Here is a 22,511-nt window from a genome sequence, read left to right as displayed (position 1 = left end):
GACACGCCATCCCTCGGCGATCTTCCTCAAGACAGTCGAGTACTTCCGGGGCCTGCATCACGCTGTCGACGCCGTACAGCCGGATGCAGTGTGGGGCGTAGATGTAGCGGAGAGCTTGGGCGTGCCCCACTAGGAACACATCGCGAACAAGCAGCAGGCGCCGGTCCATGGGCGCTTGGGCCATGGGGCCTTGGGGTTGGTGCTGGTGGAGAGGGATGCGGCTGCTCACCGGCTGCTTGCCTGGGGAAGAGGATGAGGGGGAGTCGTGGAGTGGGGGCAGCGGATCATAGAGCCTCCCTGGCTGCGATCGCCAGGAGAGGGGTTGAATTTGAACTGGAAGAGGATGGCCGCTCCTGTACGGCTACAGGCATATATAGCCAAGCTCGAAACTTGGCTGGGGAACCGAGCGGGAAATGGGAAGGAGGTTCCCGCGAGAGGCGATCCCCTTTTTCACCACACCGCCCCATCCACTTCGAACGAGCGGTCCAGATCGCGTCTCGGCCTGGCGCGATTGTGCGTGCTCCACCCTGACGCCAGCTGGGGCGCGTGAGCTGGCCTGGCCGCTCGAGCGGGTTTTCTTGGTACACACGCGATCGGCTCCTTTCATGGCCCCATGGGCCGCCCAAAAATGTTTGGCAGGAGTCTAGGGAATTTTGCACCGTTTTGCAACAAAACAAAAAAAATCGGACTTGTCAAATTCACAAAGTGCATTCTTTAAAGATTTAAAGATTGGGAAGGCCAAGTGGCCAACACCTATATTTTCACTAACTAGAATCAAACTACTTCCTCCGTCCAACAAAAGATGTTCTCAAGTTTGTTAAAATTTGAATGTATCTAGACATGACTTAATGTATAAATGCATTCAAATTTAAAGTTGAGACATACTTTGTTGGATGGAGGAAGTATATGGTTTTCATACAAGCGTTCGTCAACTTGCTGCTCCAGGTTCAAAATACTTCACGTTTTAGAGAACGATAGTCTACGAACATAACTTTTGTCACTACTTTTTACTACTGTATATTTATAAACAAACCAATGCATGTGTACTTTAATATAAATATTTTCCAAGACAAATATATGCACAAGACTTTTATGTTTTAAAAAATAAATTTGAAAAGTTACTTGTAGTTGATATTCCCAATCATTAACCAAGATCTCAATCAAAACGTCAATTACTTTAGACTTGGAGTGAGTAGGAAGTTTTTCACCCTTCCTCTCAGCATAATGGTTGAGAACAATGTCATCAAAATTAAATTTCTGACGTAGTGACAGAGTGACAGGGAGGTCTGGTATTTGTTGTTGCGGCCCTGGAACAAACTAAAGTGGATGCCCACGCAAACTAGTGAGATCGTGGATTGGTGGGCCGAACTTCACGACACAGGAGCTTCGCGACAGGATCTGGCAATGGCTTCAGCTCTTGTGTTCTGGTGCGTTTGACGGCACAGGAATAAGGTTGTGTTTGAGGGTGAGCCGGCGAGTGTGGGTTCGATCTTGGAGGCTATTAGAAAGGAAGGAACCTGCTGGCAACAAGCCAAAGTTTTTAAGGGCGTGTATTTTGGTCATCTTAGTGGTAGTGGCGTTGAGTGGAGAGACTCGGGATAGTGTAATATAACTCGGTCTTCGGCTTGTAGCTGCGCTGCAGCTTTCCTTTCCTTTAATCGATGATATGTCCGGCTTGGTATATTATAGAAAAAAAATACACCTCTTTTACTAAGAACTCAGCTAAATCAGAGCCTATAAGGCTATAACTATGAATCCCAACATCAGCCCCTCGCGAATTCGGTCCATTTTCTTAGGTCGGAGTTTTGGAGGAAAAGATGAAACACGACGTCTGCCGGCGCCAAAACAGAGCCGCTCCTGTGCCTTTTCACTCCAAATCGGGCTCTGCGGTATGCATCGAGGAGCAGCGTAGCAGCAAAACGTCGTGGGCTGAGTTGGGCCAGAGTTGGGTCGGCCTGGCTGCAGCTGAGAACGCGTGGACGAGGAGCCGCAGGATACATCTGACGACTGGCGACGGAACGGCACACCCTTGCAAGCAATCGGTGCCGAAGGTAGAGGATCCGGTTCCGCTCCAGCCGCTGCCGTGGGTGCCAACGCCAGCCTCCCCCTTTTAGAAATTAGCGCCCTTTGAGGAACCAGCTCGCTCCACTTTATCCCAAAATATATGATTTAGATTTTCATTAGAACAAAAGTTTAGCAATGATTACTCTGTTAATATACTCACTCCGTCCCATATTAAGTGACGAAATATTACATGTATCTAGACTTGTTTGATTATAGATACGTTCATATTTGGACAACGAAAGGAAGTAATATAAAAGTAGAGTCACACAAAATTGATATTGTTAGTTGCATGCTTAAAAATAATTATAAGAGTGTAATCGTTTGTCGAACACTTGTCCTAATAAAGAACCTAAGTCTTACACTTTAGGGTAGATATCACGGAACCCCTACGTTTGGAAGTAAAGTACTCCCTCCGTTCAATAAAAGATGTCTCAAGTTTGTCAAAATTTGGATGTATCTAAGGAGCAGAGCCATGAAAATTTGATAGGGAGGGCCGACTAAAAAGTACAACACCAATATACTCAAAATTTGCCAAAGACCAAAACCAATGTAGTACGGAGTAGCAATTTTTTTGCATTATATTCAAAATTTGCCAAAAAATGAAACAAATGCAGTAGCAAAATATTTTTCATTGATTCTACTGCCATTCATTGTTGAGAACGAAAAGATATGCAAGTGTTGAATTGCATATCGCAGAAGAGAAATATACAGACAAGGACGATAGAAGATAGAGGAACTAACATGTTTCAGCTAAACGACAGTTGACGTGGTGATTGATCAAACTCATCTACAATTGTATCCGTTGATATCCCAATTGCATTCTCCTTTTCAATATAACTTACCTCAAAGAAGACCAACACGACGGAATAATTTGGGAGCCAGCGGTTGCAGATTGCTAGAACGGAATTTGGGAATGATTTTTCTTCATGCCTTAAGGGTTAGGGGAAGGGTTGGCCGGGGAAGAAGGACATGTGTGTGTAGATGGTTAGGGGCTGGCCGGCTCAAGCGATCAGTGCAGTCTACCTCGTATTTTCTTTTGAACTTACAAGATACAGTATAACAGAAGAAGATGAGAACTCAATTTGTCAAATACTTCTTAACTCTAGCAGTTTTCTACTTGTTGCGTGAATGTTGAGAGGGGCCACATCAATAAATTACATGAATTTATGAGGAATTAATCCTATGTCTAGTGAAACCTTTTCTTTTGTTGGCCCGGGCCACGGCCCCTGCTAGCCCTCCCCGTACCTCCGCCACTGATCTAGACATGACTTATTATATAGATGTATTCAAATTTAAGTCAAAGTTGAGACATCATTTGTTGGACTGAGGGAGTATCACAAAACCACAGCTCTTGGAACAAATCTGTAACGAAGAACCCATAATTTAGCAATCACGCAGGCTAAGCAGATTTCTAACCGGTAGGTCCCAGTAGTCATCATGTAGGATCAATTTAAGAGCGGCTTTCTCTCCTTGGCCGCCGGTTCAAACGGTTTAGGTCTAGGTCTAAGCACATCAAGGAAATCGCCATCCATGGCGCCACTGATCGTTGCCAATGAGCCGCGGGCGTGGCCACCATCGCCTCTCCTCTCCACACTCATCGGGCTCGGGGTGGTAGGTGAGACCAAATGGCTTGGTCTGGCCATTTTGGCTGCACATAATGGTCCGCCCGAGACGAACCGGGCCGAAAAGTCAAACCAGAAAAAAAAAACAGCCTCAATATGCTGTCAGTCAGCGATCAGTGGGCCCGCCTGTCAGATTCCTGCTTAGTGCGCATGATGGCCAGATTACAAGTTTCTTGTACAGTAACAGATTAGTTCAAACATTGTGGTTATGTGATGCAAAATCCAAGAGTTGCGGTTTTCTGATATGCTTAAGTTTCAAATGTAGGGGGACCGATGGAGTAGCTTAAACGCCAAAACAAATTATGATGTGAAACGGTGGCAGTAATGATCACAACCATGTTGAACAATACATTAAGCAATGAGATTGCAACGCTCAACCTAATCAAAAGTTGTACTCATAAATAACATGTTCAAACAGTAGAACTGGCAGACGGTGGCAAGCCATAAAAAAAAATTACAGTCGAATAATTGATGATCTGCCACTCAAAAGATGACTACTACTACTTTAATTATGTAGGTTCACACATAGGACCACCTGAGTCAATGAGAACCGAACCTGAGTGACAAATAAGGAGGCACAGCAGTCTACCACAGTGATGCCCTAAAAGCCTAAAACTCAATTAGCTCATGCGACCATGACGCCTAGGAGGCACAACAGTCCACCCATCGGCATCGGGAGAAGGGTTGGAGTCCACTGCCGTCTCTTCTGCCGCAGCAGCTTCATCATCCGTCGTCGATGTGTGATCATCATCGTTTGAGGTAACATTGTCATCATCATTGTCATCGGCCAGTATCTATTCATGAGAAAAACAACAATTACAGTTTGCCAAGGAATTGCCCATGGTGTAATAGCAGTTGTTTTCAAGGGAAAAAATAGCACTTCACCGAGATAAAATACCAGGAATGAAACCAATATCACAACAGCAAAAAAAAATTGATTATTCTAATCTCGGCTGCTAGATGAACTATATTTATATCAAGGTGGATCCATGATGCTACTATAAGGTTCAATGGTCTGTGTGTACAATAAATATTGTAGGGGTCTTCCAAGAAGCATGTTTTAAATGATTGATCCTGACATTCCAGATCCGATATACTCCCTCCATCCCACATTAAGTGTCGAAATATTATATGTATTTAGACGTATTTTACTATATAGATACGTTCATTTTTAGAAAAATTTGAGTCACTTAATGTGGGACGGAGGGAGTAGAATAGTTATGACAAAAATTGAAAAAATATTGTCTTGTAATCCTGTATCCAGTTTCTGGTTCTGATTAACTCTACTTTTATGCAGTCACAACCCACAATCCTTTGTAAATAAAATAATTGCAAACCTCAGCTCATGAACCTTTTCATCCTCTTACAAGATCCACCACTCCCCCCACCCCCCCTTCTTTTGTTCTCAAAAGCCATCCCTCCATTCCCAAATGTAGGTCACTTTAGTTGTCCTAAGTCAAACTTCACAAACTTTTTAACCAAGTTTATTGAAAAATATATTGACATATATAATACTGTTTCTCACCCTTCACAACTGAATGAAAGTACCTACTCCTTCTGTTCCAAATTATATGTTGTTTTAGGACCTGTTTGTTTCATAGCCGCTGATTGTACTCCACATATCTTGCCTTCTACTTTACACGTTCATATCAGCTGAGAACCAAAACTAAGCAGGAAAAAATAATTTCAAAGGTGTACTACATGCAGATCAATATGCATTAACCGAAGAGCAAGCAAGCAATCCGTTATAAAACAATTCAAGCCAGCATCTTCTTGATGTGTTTCCTTTGTTGCTGCGCCGGTCAGCAAGGGTTCAACTTCAGCTCCTCCTTCCGTGCAATTCCAAGACTGAGCAAAAGGTCCCTGCCGGTGTCCGCAATTACCTCCTCCAATCTCAACTTCAACACTATCATACCAAGTACCGGTACAAGATTTGAGGAGCTTAAGGTCTAAATTGGCGAGTACGGAGAAGAATGCGTAGGATTGAGAGGTACTTTGCTCGGGGGAGGGGCTGCAGATCGCGAGCGATGGGTGTTGATGCCGAATAGAAAGGGGAAAGAAGATGGCTGGAGAGAGAAAATGAACGACTCTACACTCTACACATTCCAGCAGTACTTCTCTTTCCACGTGGCGCGTAGTTTAAGGAGATGAAGGCGAGCAGAATGAGTGCGGGAGCGTTCGGCGAAGTTGTGGCAAGTGATTTTGATCACCATACTTTTGGCGAGAAATGCTGCTCTGAACAACAGAGACGCGCCTAAATTTCCTTGCCACGCTAAAACTACGGTCGTCTAAGAAACACTGGCCTAACTGAGTGTGGCATAACTAAGTTACGGTGCGGCAAGTTTTGGCATCCAACCAAACAGGCCCTTAGTTCTGTCCCAAGTCAAACTCTCTTTAACTTTAAACAGGTTTGTAGAAAAATATCCTGACATTTATAATACCAAATAAATGCATTATCAAGACATATTTCATGGTCGATTCAGTTGTAGATCAAATTTGGTCAAAGTTAGATCAGTTTGACTTAGGAAAAAACCAAAAGGATCTACATTTTGACGGAGGAAGTACTAAGTACTTCTGATATTCAAGAAAACATTGGCAATGCTCAAAGTCACATCTCAAAACAAGTAAGATCTCCCCAAAATACAAATATTACTGGGGGATTCACACCGAGCCCATGGCATAAACGAACAAACATGCAACCCACCCGTTGAAGCTATCCCTCTTCGATTATATCACAGTTTCACAATGAAGGCTTGATGCAAATTGCATTTGCATCAGAAAGACCACATACTCTAAAAAAAGTTATACGTCCACTCGTAAAATTTTAAGGCATTTGCAAAAGAAGATTGGTAACACTTCGGTACTAAATTGCAGCACCAGATAGTTGAGAAGTGTGAACAGTTACAACACTGAATTATAAATCAGGATAAGGGAGCATGTTATGACATCAGAAGTACTTGGTACAACTGCCCTGGGAAATATATGATTCAATAAAATGAAACGACAATACATACCTGTCTTCTTTGAGAAACATCATTTTCCTGAACATGTGAATTCTTTAACTTCTCTATAGGAGAATAGTTGCTTTGCAGGCATTGTTCATGTATAAACAATAATTGGTCGGCAACCTGTTTCAAAAGAAATATTGAAACTAATGAGGATATACCATGCTTTGTATGACTAAAATGAAAAACACTTGAAAACAACAGAGACACTACATTGATTATTATAAGAAGTTTGTGTGTTATGCAACAGAACTATCCATTGAAGATAAATTAGATGGAAGTAACATAAAACAAAACCTAATTTCTTCTGAAGAATTATTAGCTGTACTATTTAGTGATAAGCCATAAGGGAAAAACTGAATTAGTGAATTGATCCCTATGTGATCAAATTCCTATTTTTTGAGAGGCAAGAAAGGAAAGGTGAGATTGTCTTCTTTGCCTGTCTTGCCGTCGGCCTCCTCCCCTATATAAGGAGGGGAGGGGCTGCCCCTTGGCCTAACGCGGCTCCTCTCCCTGACCTCCTCCTCTCACGCGCACGGTGAAGCCCTGCCCATGGAGAACTCCACCATAGCCTACATCACGCCGTCGTGCTGCTGGAATCTCATCGACCTCTTCCTCTCGCTTGCTGGATCAAAAAGGAGGAGACGACGTGAAGCTGAATGTGTGGATACCAAGGAGGTGTCTCGTTTCTGCACTGAGATTGATCTCATCGAAAGTTCCACTACGCCAACAACGATGCCGTTATCGTAACGCTTTGTGGTCTACGAGGGTATAATGCTCATTATCCCTCTCGTTACTTACATCTACTAGATATGATCTTGAGTTTTTCTTCCGCACATCTCGTAGGAAAATTTTTGTTTTGCATGCAACGAACCATCAGGTTTGGGTTCGTCCAAGTGTTGCTGCCCGTGGTGTTGTCGGTGAGGGAGAGCTGCCCGTAGAGGGTGACGCTCAACGTGGCTGCCCTCGTGGCCGTGACCGCCGACTCTGTGGCCGGGTCTTTCGCGTACCACACCACCTTCTTGAGCGCCGGGTCGCCGCTAGTCTTGCCGAGGTCCAAGTTGAACCAGACGGCGAGAAGGAACTGGCTGGGCTCATGGTCGAGGGCGCGGAAGCCAAACGCGAAGTCGCCGGACGGGCAAGTGATGTAGCCAGGGGGCCTGAGAGCCGCTCCGGCCGTGAGGTTGTCCGCTGCAAGCAAATGTGTCCGGTGGATCAACAGGACAATCAGCAATAGAGCAAGCTGGAGACGACCAGGAGAAGGCGATGTGCCTAATGGCTTCATTTTTTTTGTTTGTGTCTTGATCGTACAAGGGCATCAGCTAGCATGCCATTCGTGGTGTGGAGCTGTGGAGGTAGTACCCAAGCCAAGATTGGTTCTTATTTATGCTTCACGAGATTAGCTGGAGATTGGAGTTCTTACCATTATTAGTCGATTTATAATCCTAATTGCCAGCCGATTTTTGTACTTGCATATATAGACGTGGTCAAGGTCAGGGGCTGCCGGTCCCAAATAGCACTACTCAAAGGCACAGGTGAAGATTATTCCTCGCATGATGACCTGACTCCTGAGAGTCTCTGGTGACAGCTGGTCCATTACGTCACCGTGGATAGCAGCGTAAGAGTTACTCCCTCCGTTACATATTTTCTGTCTCAAAGTTGCCAAAAAATGAACGTATCTATTTTTAAAAAGTGTCTAGATACATGTCATATTTCGACAAGAATTATGAAATGGAGGGAGTAATATCTGCGTTGTTGCGGAAAGGAATCAGCGGGTCTTGGAACGGAATCATGGCGACGTGGGGACTTTGGGATGCGATGCCGGCGCGTGCGGGTCCTTGGCTGTGGCGGATGCAATCTCTGAGGTGAGGGAAGAAGCAAAAATTGTAACCGAAAGCTCGATTAACCGGGATTTCGGTCCAATCCTCGGTTAAATGAAAATTCGTATTGAATGTGTACAGTCGTAAAATTATTCTGCCGTAGGCTCGAAATTTCATTTTAAGATTTTACTCTAGTTTCACCTGGACTTGAGGAATCTGGAGCAGGACCTCCTGCCCCATAGTTCTATTTTCCTCTCTTTTTTAAGGTGGCATGGTTCTATTCTCCTACTCGGTGTTTTGTGTGGAGTGTCAACGTGTCATGTTATGATTCCTTGTTTTTGCCACTTGTGCAGGGGCAGTGCATGGTACGGAATAGATGAGCGACGAGGCATAGGAGGGGCGGCGGCGCTGACAGGCGAGAGGCATCTGAACAGATGATAAGAGGAAGCGTCAAAGGGCCTTCAGACTTTTGTGGTGGTGGGTGTGGAGGGGTTTATGTGCAAAATAGACTTTTGGTGGTTAGGAATCCCGCCTGATATCTTTCACCGTACACTATGGATCGGACGTCCATGATGCAAGTTTGCAGATTTTTACCCATTGTTCGTTTGCATCCGATACTTCCCCAAGTATCTGGTGAAAACGAACGATTGGTGAAAGTCTGCAAACTTGCACCCTTGTGCATCTGATCGCTAATGAATGGTGACAGATCACTGTCGGGATTCCTAACCAGCAACTTAAGATTTTGCACATGACCCCCCACTTCTGCTAAATGACCTAATCCCGCACGGAGGTGTCGCCGTCGCTGCCGCCACAGGGACGATGGCATCGGAGGAGATGATTCCCCGCCCTCGTGCTCTATGGAAAACCCCATCTCCTAATGCCACGGAGAGATGCCGCTGCGGACATTAACAACGATGCCATCTAACTCCATAGGCAGCCGGCGAACTGCGGCGCCAGCCAGACACGACGGCAACTCAGCGGCCGTGAGGGTTCCCCACGTGATGGCGTGCGCTCGGTCATGGACTGAGAAGCTTCTCCCTTGATTATTTTGTAGAGGAAACAATCCCTCCCCCATCCCCATGTTACATGCCTGAACTGAACTTTTGTTGTTCTTCAGACTCTGGTGCTTTTCTGGTGTAATTTATGGATGTCTAATAACTGAATGTGAATCATACATATAGTACAAGGCAAAAGTAAGGCTAATACCCAATCTCGGGAGAGACAAACCTAGCTAAATGTCGGCTTTAGATCCATTGGTAACCCGAGGGTATGCCAACGTCTAAATAAATCACTTAAGGACGACGTACCATTACAACGTAGTGATATTTCATCCCTCCAGAACGGCTGATGTGCCAGTCAGTCATAGCGTCGAAGATCACACATGACGAGCTAGAAAGTTGCTTTTTTCCTTTATTAGTACAGTGCCCGTGCGTTGCCATGCCCTTTTAAATACATGCACATGAAAATTCATGTTTATTAAAAAAACATAATTTGACATCAATCGGAATGAACGAAACAATGGGTACAATCGAGTATGACATGTGTGTTGTTTGCGCAAACGGTGTTCTATTCTCTACTTGTATTTAACATAATTAGACCGTTTGATTTCCATCTAATCTAGTGGCGTAATTTCATGTCGTGTGCTGCCACTGTCTATCATGGTCATCCGATTGATGAAAGTCTTGACTATGTCCTTGATCAATCTGCCGGGTCCGGGTCTCGTAATGCACGACCCGTACCCAATTCAGGACAGAGTCCAGAATAGCACATGCAGCCCAAAAATTTAAGGCCCGTCACAACCCTTGCGGGCCTGCTATGGCAATCCAACTCCCTATTCCGATGTCTAACCCTAATCCTATGTGAGAACCCCCAATATAGCTAGCCAACGGGCCGAGCTTTTTGAAAAAGCCCGCGACCCCACCGTGCGCGGACCGTTTTGGGCCCGCATGATTATAAATGGGCCGTGCCAGCCCACAACCCTTGTCAGGGCGTGCCTGGGCCTCACTCTCGATCGCACGGTCCGTTTGGCAATTTTTTTACTATTTTATATTTCTTAGCATATCTTTTCCCTCGGTTTGGCCTAGTCCTGCATCGTCCCCTCCTCTATTTTCTCTTTTTCTCCCGGCCCAGCCCCTGCTGACCTCCTCTAACCTCTGTTTCTGATCTGGATCGAGAGGATTCCCGTCCCATCGATCCCCAATCCCCCACGACGCCACGACCTCGATTGCCTCTCACTCGACTCCTTATCTGCCGCCAGCCCAGCCCCTCGTCTCCGGCCACTCTGCTTCCAGGCACGTCCCAGAGTGCCTCTCCCTCTCTGTCTTCGGACGTCCGGCGGTCTGGCTTCTCCGCCTCTAGCTCTACCCCGAGCCCTTCTCTCTGTCACGCTCCTCTTAGCGCAGCAAGCAGGCGGCGGCGGCCCCGACCTCTCTCCAGCACGGCGGCGACAACTACAACGACGAGTCGGGCTTATTTTAGCCCATCGAGCTAGACGGACGGAGGGGAAGGCAAGAGGAGGAGGAGGGGGGCGGCTACCACGGGAGATCAGGAGGAGGAGGAGTGGAGGGCTAGAGGATGCCGCGGTGGTGGGTTTTCCTTTCTTCTGTGGGTACGATGGCGGGGTTGCTTTCCGTGGTATGTACCAGTTTGGACTTCGGGTTGAATTAACAAAGACTTGAAGGGGCAAAATGTAAAATTCACAGACGGATGACGACGAAGGAAGCGTCCTCCCTTTATTATTTGGATAGATAGATAGATAGATAGGTTAGATAGATAGATAGATAGATTTTGTTATACATGTGTTCTTCGTCTCTCGGAAGGTAGCACACAATCTACTAATTTAATCAAGTAGGGAAAACTATTCGATAAATAAATAAATGAAGACTCTTGTCTCGTTTTTCATGCATAGAAATTCAAAATAAAAGACCAAGTGAACCGGTGTGCTAAATTCTCATGTTTTTCATGGTTAAAAGAGGATTTTTCCTTTGTCCCATTTTTTAATCAGATGACCGAATAGTACAATCCAACCGACTTTTTTCAATCATTGTCACTTTTCTACTCCTTCTGGATTGATTTATAACTAATTGAATGTTTCTATATTGATTGGGAATCTACGGACTGATTTATACTTAATTGAGTTTCCGGAATTAATTGGGTTTCCAGCGGTCTAAATTTGTACAGTGGAGTTTGTTTAATAACTATGCATAGCTGGCCAACACCGGGCTTGGCACGGCACAGACCCGCTTGGCCCGTTTATAAACGGCCTGTGTCGGGCCGGCCTGCGGGTCTGAAGGCGAGCCTGTAAAGGGCCAAGCACGGTTGGCCAGCGGGCTTTTTGTTGGGCCGGCCCGTTGGGCAGCTCCAGTCAACCTTGGATCTGGTAGCTAGCTCTGTTCGCTCACAAAAAATAAGCTAGCTCTGTCTTGATCCAATCTCATCTCAAAAAAAAAAAAAAAGCTCTGTCTTGATCCTTCTCGAAGAAAACCCAAGCCAGTCATCCTCTCCGGCCGACGCCACACGCCGGCTTTCCTCGCTCGCCGGCCGGAGCTCGAGCACCCATCCTCCCCCAACGCGTAGGCTGCGTTGTCCTTGTCCATTTCCTGCCTATCCGTAACCTCCCGGCCTCCCCTAGGCCGGCGCGGAGATCCAGCTCGGGCGCGGTGTGGGGAGCCTAAGCCTCGACCTCCAGAGTGAGCACGACGTCGGGCACGAAGGCGGCGGCAGCAGAAGTTGAGGGAAAGAGAAGGTAAGATGGCGGGAGGAATCCTCTCCCTGCGGCAGTTGGCGGATGGGTCATTAGGGGGTCCATAGATTTAGGGAAGACTGAGGCTCGAATGCTCGATTAGGGTAGCTGTAAGTACGGGGAACGGGCACGGGTTGTAGTTGCGCTAATTTAGGGTTTCATGTCAAGGTTCGAATCTGAGATATATTTTTTTTTTGTGCTCATCGTGTGGTTCTTTTGAACACTTTGGTAGTGGTAAAGCTCTGCTGAGAATAACAATTTAAATTTCACTATCTTTTGATGTAAATTCCTCTAGATACCATGATTTGGTCCTAGAATTAGTTATGGTTAAAGTCCAATACCACGGCCCTTCATGTGAAAAAGAAACCGCAAAACCAGAATAGTTCGAATTTCGCATTTTTGCTGTTCCAGAAGCACTAGCTGCTTGCCGTTGGCCATTGCATTACTAGACAGTGGAATTGGGCTAACTTACCGGATGATGAACAATTATATGATATATGTTATTTTCTCTCTTTCGAAGCATAGCTACAGCCTACAAAGTACATGTTCTCTTCAGCATCATCACAGCTCTGTGCTATGCTGGAATATGGCTGCTAGTCATTGCCAGGTTGTGGTGATTACATCTATTGGACTTTCTCTACAATGTTGTGGTATCATAGTTATATTCTTATGTCAAAATCACGGATGGACATTAAGAAATCGTTTTCTGGGTTCTGCTTTGTATGTAAGAGCAATGGTGGGGTATGTTCTAGGAAACGGAGTCAAAGTGTTAGTTTGTAGATGACCTGATCATGATGCGCTGTTGTCTGACTATAATTTTGACCCATCTTTCTTGATTCAGCTGTCATGGCAGCAATGAACAATGATCTGGGAGGATTGTCAGGCAGGCCTACTACTGCACAGGCAAATCCTTTTGAAAGTGCTTTGTATGGAGCTGGACCTGGACTCATACGAACTGGACTAGGAGCGTATGGTGAGAAGTTTCTAGGTTCAAGCTCTGAGTTTATGCAAAGCAATGTAAGCCGTGGATGCAATTCTTTCATGGATATACAATTGTATGTTTTTGAAAGAACTATTGAACTTGAACTTTGCTTGATCGTGTGTACAGATCACCCAATATTTGTCCAATCCGCAATATTACTTTCAAGTCAACAACCAGTATGTGAGGAACAAGCTGAAGGTTGTCTTGTTTCCTTTCCTGCATCGGGTAAGGACCGACTGCCTCTTTTCCCTTTTTGGTTTTCTCAAGAACATCTTTTGGGGTCATGCAGATCGTGAGTTCTTATTCAACCCTTATACCATTTCTCTTCCTTCAGGGACACTGGACTAGGATAACTGAGCCAGTAGGGGGAAGACTTTCATACAAACCTCCAGTCCAAGACATCAATGCTCCAGATCTGTACATCCCTTTGATGGCTTTTGCCACCTACATTGTAATCGCTGGATATGCCTTGGGTGTTCTTGGAAGGTAACTGCACATCCAGGACAACTTTTGTTTGTTTTACTTGTATAGGGCTAGAGAAGAAATGCCGCTATAACTTTATGAGCAGTTGAATATATGTATCATTTGATTATAGTGTGTGCTTTAATGTAAGGTAAGTGGTTCTGCTGACATGGTGAGAGTTAAGAAATATACGCAGATACTGGAGACGTTGAAGGAATCGCGGTAGCTAGAAATTTAACTTGTGTGATGCACTGTTTTTGCTTCTCTGAATGGAAGTGTTTTTTTACTAATGCCGGGGAGTTCAGTATATTCACGTTTTAATGGTGCCTGTCTGAAAATCATTCGTTGCTGAATGCAGGTTTACCCCAGAGACATTGACTCTACAGTTCACAAAAGGGTTGCTTGGTTGGTTTTTCCAAGTCATCCTCATCAAAGGTCTGCTGTACTCACTGGGAAGTGGAGAGTCACCATTGCTGGACATTGTGGCATATGCTGGGTATGGATTTGCTGGTACCTCACTTGCAATGCTTGTCCGCATCTTCTGGAGCTACTCGTACTATTTTGTGCTGCCGTGGTTCTGTATCTGCACCGGGGTGTTCCTGGTCAAGACGATGAAGAGGGTTCTTCTAGGTGCAGCAAGGAGCTATGAGAGGCATCCTAGCAGGAACCACTACTTTCTTCTATTCCTCGCGGTTGTCCAATTCCCTATGCTTTTCTGGCTAGGCAACCTCAGCGGCTAATGTTTCAGCTGCATCTCAAAACTGGAATGATATCGTCTGTAGTAGTATCTTCTACAGCTCACGCTCCTCTGGGAGTGGTACATTTCTTGATAAAGGTCCGATGACAAATGCAATCATCATTGGTTACCCTATTGGCCTGCAGAAGATGTGGTTTCCACGAGATCCAGGTTTAGCTCAAGACAAAGGGACAAAAGGATTTTTAATGGACTGTATAGTTTACAGAGCTGATCTTCACTGGTAATATTTGAATCGTCTTCTGACATTTTCGCATCTGTTATCCTGTATGACCTGGTTGAATTTTACTCGAATTGCTGGACTTGTTCATTATGGTACAAAGTTTTACCCGGTACAGCAGCCTATGGCCCTGACTAAAGGTCGAAAGTCGAAACTTGCGGGTTTCCGCCTGAGATCGTCAGTCTGCGATACCTCACTATCCTTTTCCGTGTGTTGGAAACATCAGGGGAATTTACGTGCACGCAGAATGGCAGACCCCATGATGCATTCATACAAGTCAAGTCTCGTTTTCCATGTCCGCGTAACAGGTTGACGTCTTCGGTTCGAATTGATCTACCAAAAGCTATGATACTTGCTATATGTGGCCTGGCCGACTAGAACCTTTTCATTTTTATCTGAAGTCGTGGCGCCTCAACGGTCGCGATGACCCCGTCAAGACAGCAACAGGTTAATGCCCTGTTTTTTTTTCTTCTGCTTCAACTTGAAGTTGAGTAGCATGTCCGGAGTTGCTTCCCGCAGCTTCTAGAGGAAACTTCATGTGTAAACACGAATTGTTTTTTGAGAACTAGAAGCACCAAAAGCTGAAGTAGAAGGCCAAATAAATAGGGCCTAATAGTGGTTCAAATCAAATCTTGACTATGAATAAGACTGAACGTGAAAACGTGTCAACTCCCAGTCCTGGCTCGAATTTAGGACAACATGCTGTGAGATAGCTTCTGGTGCCCGACGGACACGCTGCTGCCGGGCCAGTGCTTGACGATGGACGCCCGGTCCCAGGGGAAGCTCATCTCCAAGCGCGCGGACACGGAGTTCGCCACGGGCCGGTTCAGCATGGACGTCCAGACGGACGGAAACGTCGTCCTGTACGTGGACCTCCTCAGCGGCAACAACCGCAAGAACGCCCTACTGGCAGGCACACACCGATAGCCCCAGCGGCAACACCACGCTGACCTTCGACGACAAGGGCGGCCTCAACTACACTCTTCACAACGGCGCCGGCCAGAGCTTGAGGTTGTACAAGTTCGCCAGGATGGACCCCGACGGCATCGTCCGTGTCTACGTCCGCGCCGCCAAGAGCACGTCGTGGAGCGTGTCCGGGGCCATCCCGAGCAACGGCTGCAGCAAGAGGACGTCCGGGCTGCAGGGCGCGTGCGGGCCGGGTTCGTACTGCACGGAGCAGAAAGACCGGGTCAGCTGCGTGTGCCCGGCTGGGTACACATACACCGACGCGCAGCACAGAGACAGCAGCTGCACGCCGGAGTTCGTGCCGCAGAGCTGCAACGGGGAGAACAACACCGGCGAGTACACGCTCGTCGACTTGCCAAACACCACCTGGGAGACGTCGATTTACTACAGAAAGTACTCGTCGGTCACGGAGGATCAATGCCGGGAGTATTGCCTCAACGACTGCTTCTGCGCCGCCGCGTTGATGATCGGTGGAACCGATTGTGTGGAGATGGCGGCGATGACGAACGGACGGCAGGCGAGCGATGTCACGACCAAGGCACTGATTAAAGTTCGGAGAAGCAATGATCCGGAGAAGCGCGACGGCGAGAACAAGAACTGCACTGATAGCCGTGGCAGCTTGCTTAGTATTCGTGTTGTTGGCCGCCACTGTCGGTGGCTTCTTGGCAAAGCACCACCTCAGGAAGAACAGAGAGAGCCAATTGCAGGGCTTGTTGAGCATGAGATCTTTCAGCTGGAAGGAGCTCCACCAAGCCACCAACGGCTTCGAGAAACTGCTTGGTAAAGGAAGCTTCGGCGAGGTCTACGAAGGGAGAATGAAATCTCCGCAGCAGCAACTGATCGCGGTAAAGAGGCTCATCAACTGGAACGAGTCCAGCGAGAAGGGAGTTCGCCAACGAGGTGCGGTCCATCGGGCGGATCCACCACCGGAACCTGGTCCGCATGATCGGGTATACTGCAAGGAAGGCAAGCACCGGATGCTCGTGCTGGAGTTCATGCCATGAGGTTCGCTCCTGTGTCGTGTGGCGTTCTGGTGCATCGAGCCGAATCCGGCGCTCCGGCCAACGATGCACCAAGTGGTGCAGATGCTGGAGACTCTGGTGGAGGAGGTTGAGGTGCTGCCTCCTGAACCTCCCGCTTGTTACGTGGACTCGTCTCCCTTGATCGTATCTTCTGTGTAGAACTCTACCAAATACATCTTTTTGACCCGTTGTTTCCTAGTAGCACAGTAGATGATACTAGAAGTTAAGAACCAACCTCGCTCCCCTTAAATGTTGTATCTTATACCTACTCTCCTATTAGATAGAGTGAATTTCGACCTTATTTTCACTCTTTGTGACGCAATTTGCCCCTTGACACACTCATGTTGCTCGGTGGGACCACCCTCCTACGGTCTGGCTGGGTTCGAGGCAATCCCTGGTTCGAGGCCCCTGAAGCTTCTAATTGGAATTCTGTCATCGAAGAACCACACATTTCTGACAATTTTATCACTTGAGCAAAATATTTATGCCTTTTTTATTCTGCGGGGAGCATAATTTTTATGCTAATCGGGCAAAAACCCATAATTGGCTTAACCATAGATCTAACAAGTGGAATACACAAGTCAGCCTCTGTAACTAAAATATGCTTGGTTTTTACTTGAATGGTCCAGATCTACACGGTCTAACCCGGCCATACGTAATTCCAACACTTAATGGTTATTACTGAATTACTGGGTCCAACCAGTCATGCCACACTGAAATCTGAATACATCACCCAAATGGTTCGAGGGGCAGCACTGAGTTAAAAAAAGACCTTAAAAGAAGTAAATATCAAGTTCCTAATTCTTTCGTAAAGATTTCAAGTTAGTTCTGATTACTTGAAACTGCACTTCTGAGTTCCAATTGTATTAAGTGGTTCAGCACATGTTCTAATGTGGCTCGGACGCGTGTCTACTGTTGGCGTGGCTACTTGGGCCCACATGTCAGGTGACAAGGTGGACTCTCTTTTGCAAAAAAGCCCTTCCTCTTTCTTTTCTCTCCCCCACCCCTTTCCTCTTTCTCTGCTTCCCCACTGGTCCCCTTCTCCCCCGAAGCTCTCTCCCGAGTTCCCCTTTTCTCCTGGACGAACAGGTTAATCTCCTGGACCATGACGAGCTCGTGTTGTATGAGGAGGTCGTAGTTCTTCAAAGTTCTTCAGCGTTGTGCCTTCCATGGCGGACTCAACGGGGAGTATGGCGCGGTCGATGAGGCCGCGGTCCACGGCGGACAGCGCATCGGCGAAGGCCCTGCACGGCACGGTGTCGCAGCCGGGCAGCGTCGTCTTGGCCAAGAACTCGCTGTAGGCCCCCAGCGCGCCCTGGAACGCCGCCCGCAGCCCCATCTCGTCCTGGCCACCGCCGCCCGTGCTCACCGTCATGTGGATCCAGTCGCGGCCGTTGCCGCCGTCGCCGTTGATGTGCTGCGGCTTGCTAGCTGTTGAGCGCCGCGTGGCCTTGACGCACTGGGCAGCGCCATTGACCCTGTTGGTCGCCTGCCGGCGAGCGGGCGCGCGGGAAGATGTAACGGCAGCAGCGGCGCCGGACTTGGAGGAGACGAGGATCCGGCTTGTCGGGGCAGGGGAACATCTCCAGACAGCGCTGGCACGGGGAGACAGATGGCAGCGGCGGTGTGGGAGATCCCTTGCTGGAGTGGCCCAGTGAAGGCGAAGCGCCGGCGGCCGGCGGTTGTCTTCGTGGCGGGGCTGCTCGGGGTCGTGCTGGGTTCGGTCGAGGGCGTCGGCAGCTCTGCCGAGGAGGCACGGTTCTACAGGACGAGAAGGCGAGGAGAGGGAGGTCTCGGGGAGGCAAGTGCCTGCGGGCAGCGCTTTTGCCGCAGTCGGGGAAGACGAAACGGTTGCAGACGACTACGCATGCGCAGTGGGTCCAGGCAGAGGGAGAGAGCGAGCGGAGACGATGCGGAGCTTGAGGAGGGGTTGCAGCGGGCTTGGCAATCTCTCCGGAGCTCATGGCTCGGGGTGGGATAAGAATTGGGGAAGAGGGCTTCGGGTGGGAAAAACGAGGGAGCAGAGGGCTGACCGAGGAGAAGATAGAAAAAGGCAGGGGTTTTCTTGTAAAAGGAAGTTCACGCACACGCGTCCGAGCCACGGTAGAACATCTGTTGAACCATAATTGGGACTCAACGTAAAGTTTCAAAGAATTATGACTTATTTGGGACATTTACAAAAGAATTAAAACATCTCATGCTTTTACTCTTAAAAAACCCTGCAAGGAGAGGCAACCGGCAGCGCACGCGGGCCTTTGCCTTTCACCTTTTTATGCTGGGCCTAGGTCATCGCCCGTATCACCTAACTGGCTTGCCTTGTTCTCAAAATAAAAATAAAAATCTAACTGCCTCGGGGTCGGCCCAGCAAGGGTGCTGCCTCGCAGTTCATAGGAATGCCCAGAAGGTAGACCAAATCATCATCCACGGGGTCGCTTCAACGACGCGTCCGACACCGAGGGGACGCAGGCAGTAGTACCGTGTCTTTGGTTCTGATCCATGGTGCAGCGGTACGAGCTAAGCTCAGGCTAGCGAGATCGCGTTTTGGATCCTGGGAATAACTGCTGCTGGATCTCGACGCAGTCACGTACCGCGGCTGCTCATCTGAAGCTATCCTACGTCTCAACAGCCCCGATCCGTAGGAAGCACGAGGAGAGGAGGAATCAATCGAGCTCAAGGACACACAACCTAATAAAGCCCCCTCTTCCAACTCACACCGACTCTCACTTGTTCCATACAAAACCATTCGAGCAGTAAGAACCAAGAAAAATGCCACTGACGATTTTCCGTTTCCTATCCAACGGGACATGGACTTGTAAAATTTCTGAAAAGTGTCAAGTCCCTGCCTTTGAGAAGGTGGAACCGTGGCAGTCGGAAGAGAAGACAATTGTTCACAGGTCCTCGAAAGGAAAAGCCGCCCGTCGCCGCGGTCCGAGCTGCTGCCACTACTGCAAATCCCAATAAAGTGAGCAGAAAGGGCGTGGCACCAAATGCAGGCTCGCGTTATACTCCCACTGTCCTCCTCATCTTTGACTCCCTCGCCATCCCAGTCCAAGCCAAACGCAGACCAACAAAGAACTGCTGCCCATTCCAGGAGCCCAAGAAACTCGCTTGCCAAGAACAGCAACTACTCAAGACCCATCCCCCCTCCTCCCCAAGTCCTCTGCAGCCGCAAGCACTCAAACACTTCAACCAAGAGATTGCACTGGCCAGTGGAGTGAATCAGGTGAACAGTGATCACCTGGTACAGAGCAACATGATGGGCTCTCTGCCCCTTCTCTTCTTCTTGCTGCTGCTGCTGATTTCTGGAGTCAGGTTCGGCGGCAGCGTAAGGCTGGGCAATGGCGGCTACGAGGAGTGGAGGCTGGGCACGGCGACCTACATCAAGGAGTCCCAGGGGCACCCGCTCAATGATGGTATGCGGCTATGTGATCTTATTAAGTCATTTTTCCTTGTTAATCGTCGCATCAAGAACGTTGGGAACGTCCGGCCTTTCTCTCTCTTTTTTGTCCCCTTCCCCCTTTCTTTCTGCATTTTCTCTGGATGGAGTTTGGAGATGGCGAATGTTGTTTGCAAGGATGAATGGGAGTACATGGTGCTGTATTAGGCAGATCCGGCGTCGTTTGCTCATGTATTCGCTACTGAGAAAGTTGCAATAGAAAAAGATTCGCTGTTGAAACTTGTTCCCTTTCACTTATTTAGATGGATTTTGACTCTTTTGACTGAACATTCCTTGTATATTCTGCTGTAGATGATAGGAGTATTTTATTGTGATCTGTGAAAGGGTAGAAAAGAAAAGGGGTATATTTAAAAATGATTGTAATGCTAATGCTATCCTTACAATCATTCCATCAATAGTTTCTTTATGATACTTTGAGTAATCTTTTTTGAGGTGTTAGTGCACCAAATGTTGCCTTGGTCCGGATAAACTAGTGCTGTCCTAATCAGCCGAAAGAAAAAGAAGAACGCCCTTTGCGTAAGTTGTGGGAATAGTAAGGACACATTGAATGCTTTGACAATCCAATTTATGAGAGGCAAGCTAGTACAACATGAGCTCTTCTTGCTGTCACTGCCTGTACACTCAAGCTATGCAGTGTACCTTCACAGTCATTGCTCCATTGAAAATCTGAAAGACTGTTTTTTTTTTTACCTTCTGATTTCCGAAGAACCATCAAAATGGACTCTGAATTCTGGAGATCGTATGCCCTTTTGCCTAGTTTCTTCAACGAATGCCGTTTACATCCACCTCTGAACCTGAATTTAGAGACACCCATATTTACATTGTGAGATCAACAATGTAAATCCTTTCTATGTTTCATGTGACTTGGAAATGGAAATGTCTTTGTCTGATGCAATGGTTGTTTCAAACTCCGAATCAAAGGTGGTGGTGCCTGCGGATATGGGGACCTGGACATATTCAGATACGGGAGGTACACGACCGGCCTGAGCAGCGCGCTGTTTGGGCGTGGCAGCGCCTGCGGCGCCTGCTACGAGCTCCGGTGCGTGAACAACATCCTCTGGTGCCTGCGGGGCAGCCCGACCGTCGTCGTGACGGCGACCGACTTCTGCGCCCCAAACTTCGGCCTCCCTGACGACTTTGGTGGCTGGTGCAACTTCCCCAGGGAGCACCTAGAGATGACCGAGGCCGCCTTCCTCCGGGTTGCCAAGGCCAAGGCTGACATTGTCCAGGTGCAGTTCCGAAGGTAAGCGTCACTTGCAATTTTTTTCATGTTCCTCAATTTGCTCAAATGGTGAAACTTCTGATATATCCTTTAGCTTATCATTGATTCTGCAACTTGTCGATGTGTGTGGGTTTGTGTGAAAGTACGGCACTATCATTCTTGAGCTGTGATGTTGTGTAGTACGGAGTAGTTTTTTTGCCTGTCTTTGCAAAAGTTGGGAATGATGTTTGATGATGATTAGAAACGGATCATAGAATATGTAGAACATGTTGCAAGCTACTTTGCATTGTGGGCTATTGGGTGGGAAAAGAATTATGTTGATGAGAGGGTTCTGAGCAAAGAGCAGCTTTAATCAGTAACACTTTCTTCTTTTTGAATCTGACTCGTGTATTTTAATCATGAGTATTTCCCAAGTTTCAGACAAATGCTATGAGTATGTCCCCACCGGTGCATGAGTAGTAAACAACAAGTATCCTTCATACTACAATAACATATGATTAAGTTACTGACATATATTCATTTCTGCCAAAGAAGCTATCCCACTTTCGTCAGAACCATGCATAAATCAGCAGAATTTCTTTGAGGATTTGAGTAGCCACTGATGATGCAGGGTGAGCTGCGACAGAGCCGGTGGCATGCGGTTCACGATCACCGGCGGTGCCAGCTTCCTCCAGGTCCTGATCACCAACGTGGCGGCCGACGGCGAGGTCATCGCCTTGAAAGTGAAAGGGTCAAGAACCGGGTGGATACCAATGGGGAGGAACTGGGGGCAGAACTGGCAGTGCAACGCCGATCTCCAGCGCCAGCCGCTTTCGTTCGAGGTCACTGGAAAGAAGGGGAGGACCTTCACGATGTACAACGTGGCACCTTCAGATTGGATGTTCGCGCAAACATTTGAAGGCAAGCAGCTCGTTGAATAGGTGAAAAGAGTGGTAAGCTCCGGTGATTGTAATTAGAATTACAGGGGGGGTTTATAAATGTCGGGCTTCAATTTTGTGACCTAAAAGAATTTAGCCTCACTGAATGGTGTTTGCTCTGCTCACCCTGTTCGGTATAGTTATTAAATTTTACTTCCGGTTGTTTCCTGGTACTCCCTGGCCAGGACAATGGTTTGTGTTGCATGTTGCAAGCCGAGGTTGACCCAACGCATTCCTTGCCTAAGCATGAAATCGC

General features: G+C 47.4%; 2 protein-coding genes and 1 pseudogene across 2 annotated transcripts; all 3 read left to right on the top strand.

The window, feature by feature from the left end:
- The first annotated feature begins 11,933 nt into the window (after positions 1-11,933).
- On the top strand, positions 11,934-14,709 carry LOC100824780 (protein YIF1B-B). The gene is made up of 5 exons (XM_003563562.4): positions 11,934-12,256; positions 13,095-13,270; positions 13,362-13,460; positions 13,570-13,721; positions 14,056-14,709. Exons 2-5 carry the CDS (start codon positions 13,100-13,102, stop codon positions 14,435-14,437), a joined length of 804 nt encoding a protein of 267 aa, XP_003563610.1. The 5' UTR covers positions 11,934-12,256; positions 13,095-13,099; the 3' UTR covers positions 14,438-14,709.
- Positions 14,710-14,923: 214 nt separating this feature from the next.
- LOC100846259 lies at positions 14,924-16,818 on the top strand (annotated as a pseudogene).
- Positions 16,819-19,406: 2,588 nt separating this feature from the next.
- Positions 19,407-22,418, top strand: LOC100824475 (expansin-A16). Its single transcript, XM_003563561.4, has 3 exons — positions 19,407-20,072; positions 21,038-21,359; positions 21,949-22,418. Exons 1-3 carry the CDS (start codon positions 19,913-19,915, stop codon positions 22,256-22,258), a joined length of 792 nt encoding a protein of 263 aa, XP_003563609.1. The 5' UTR covers positions 19,407-19,912; the 3' UTR covers positions 22,259-22,418.
- Positions 22,419-22,511: the final 93 nt, after the last annotated feature.

The sequence above is a fragment of the Brachypodium distachyon genome, chromosome 1, assembly GCF_000005505.3.
Source record: "Brachypodium distachyon strain Bd21 chromosome 1, Brachypodium_distachyon_v3.0, whole genome shotgun sequence".
NCBI lineage: Eukaryota > Viridiplantae > Streptophyta > Magnoliopsida > Poales > Poaceae > Brachypodium > Brachypodium distachyon.
Note: the sequence above shows the minus strand (reverse complement) of the source record. Positions and strands in the feature narration are given on the sequence as shown.

Coding starts and splice junctions, on each gene's coding strand:
- LOC100824475 (XM_003563561.4), top strand. CDS start 19,913: ATGATGGGCTCTCTGCCCCTTCTCTTCTTCTTGCTGCTGCTGCTGATT. Junction 20,073..21,037: donor GGGGCACCCGCTCAATGATG/GTATGCGGCTAT, acceptor TCCGAATCAAAG/GTGGTGGTGCCTGCGGATAT. Junction 21,360..21,948: donor GTCCAGGTGCAGTTCCGAAG/GTAAGCGTCACT, acceptor CTGATGATGCAG/GGTGAGCTGCGACAGAGCCG.
- LOC100824780 (XM_003563562.4), top strand. CDS start 13,100: ATGGCAGCAATGAACAATGATCTGGGAGGATTGTCAGGCAGGCCTACT. Junction 13,271..13,361: donor CTGAGTTTATGCAAAGCAAT/GTAAGCCGTGGA, acceptor TCGTGTGTACAG/ATCACCCAATATTTGTCCAA. Junction 13,722..14,055: donor GCCTTGGGTGTTCTTGGAAG/GTAACTGCACAT, acceptor TGCTGAATGCAG/GTTTACCCCAGAGACATTGA.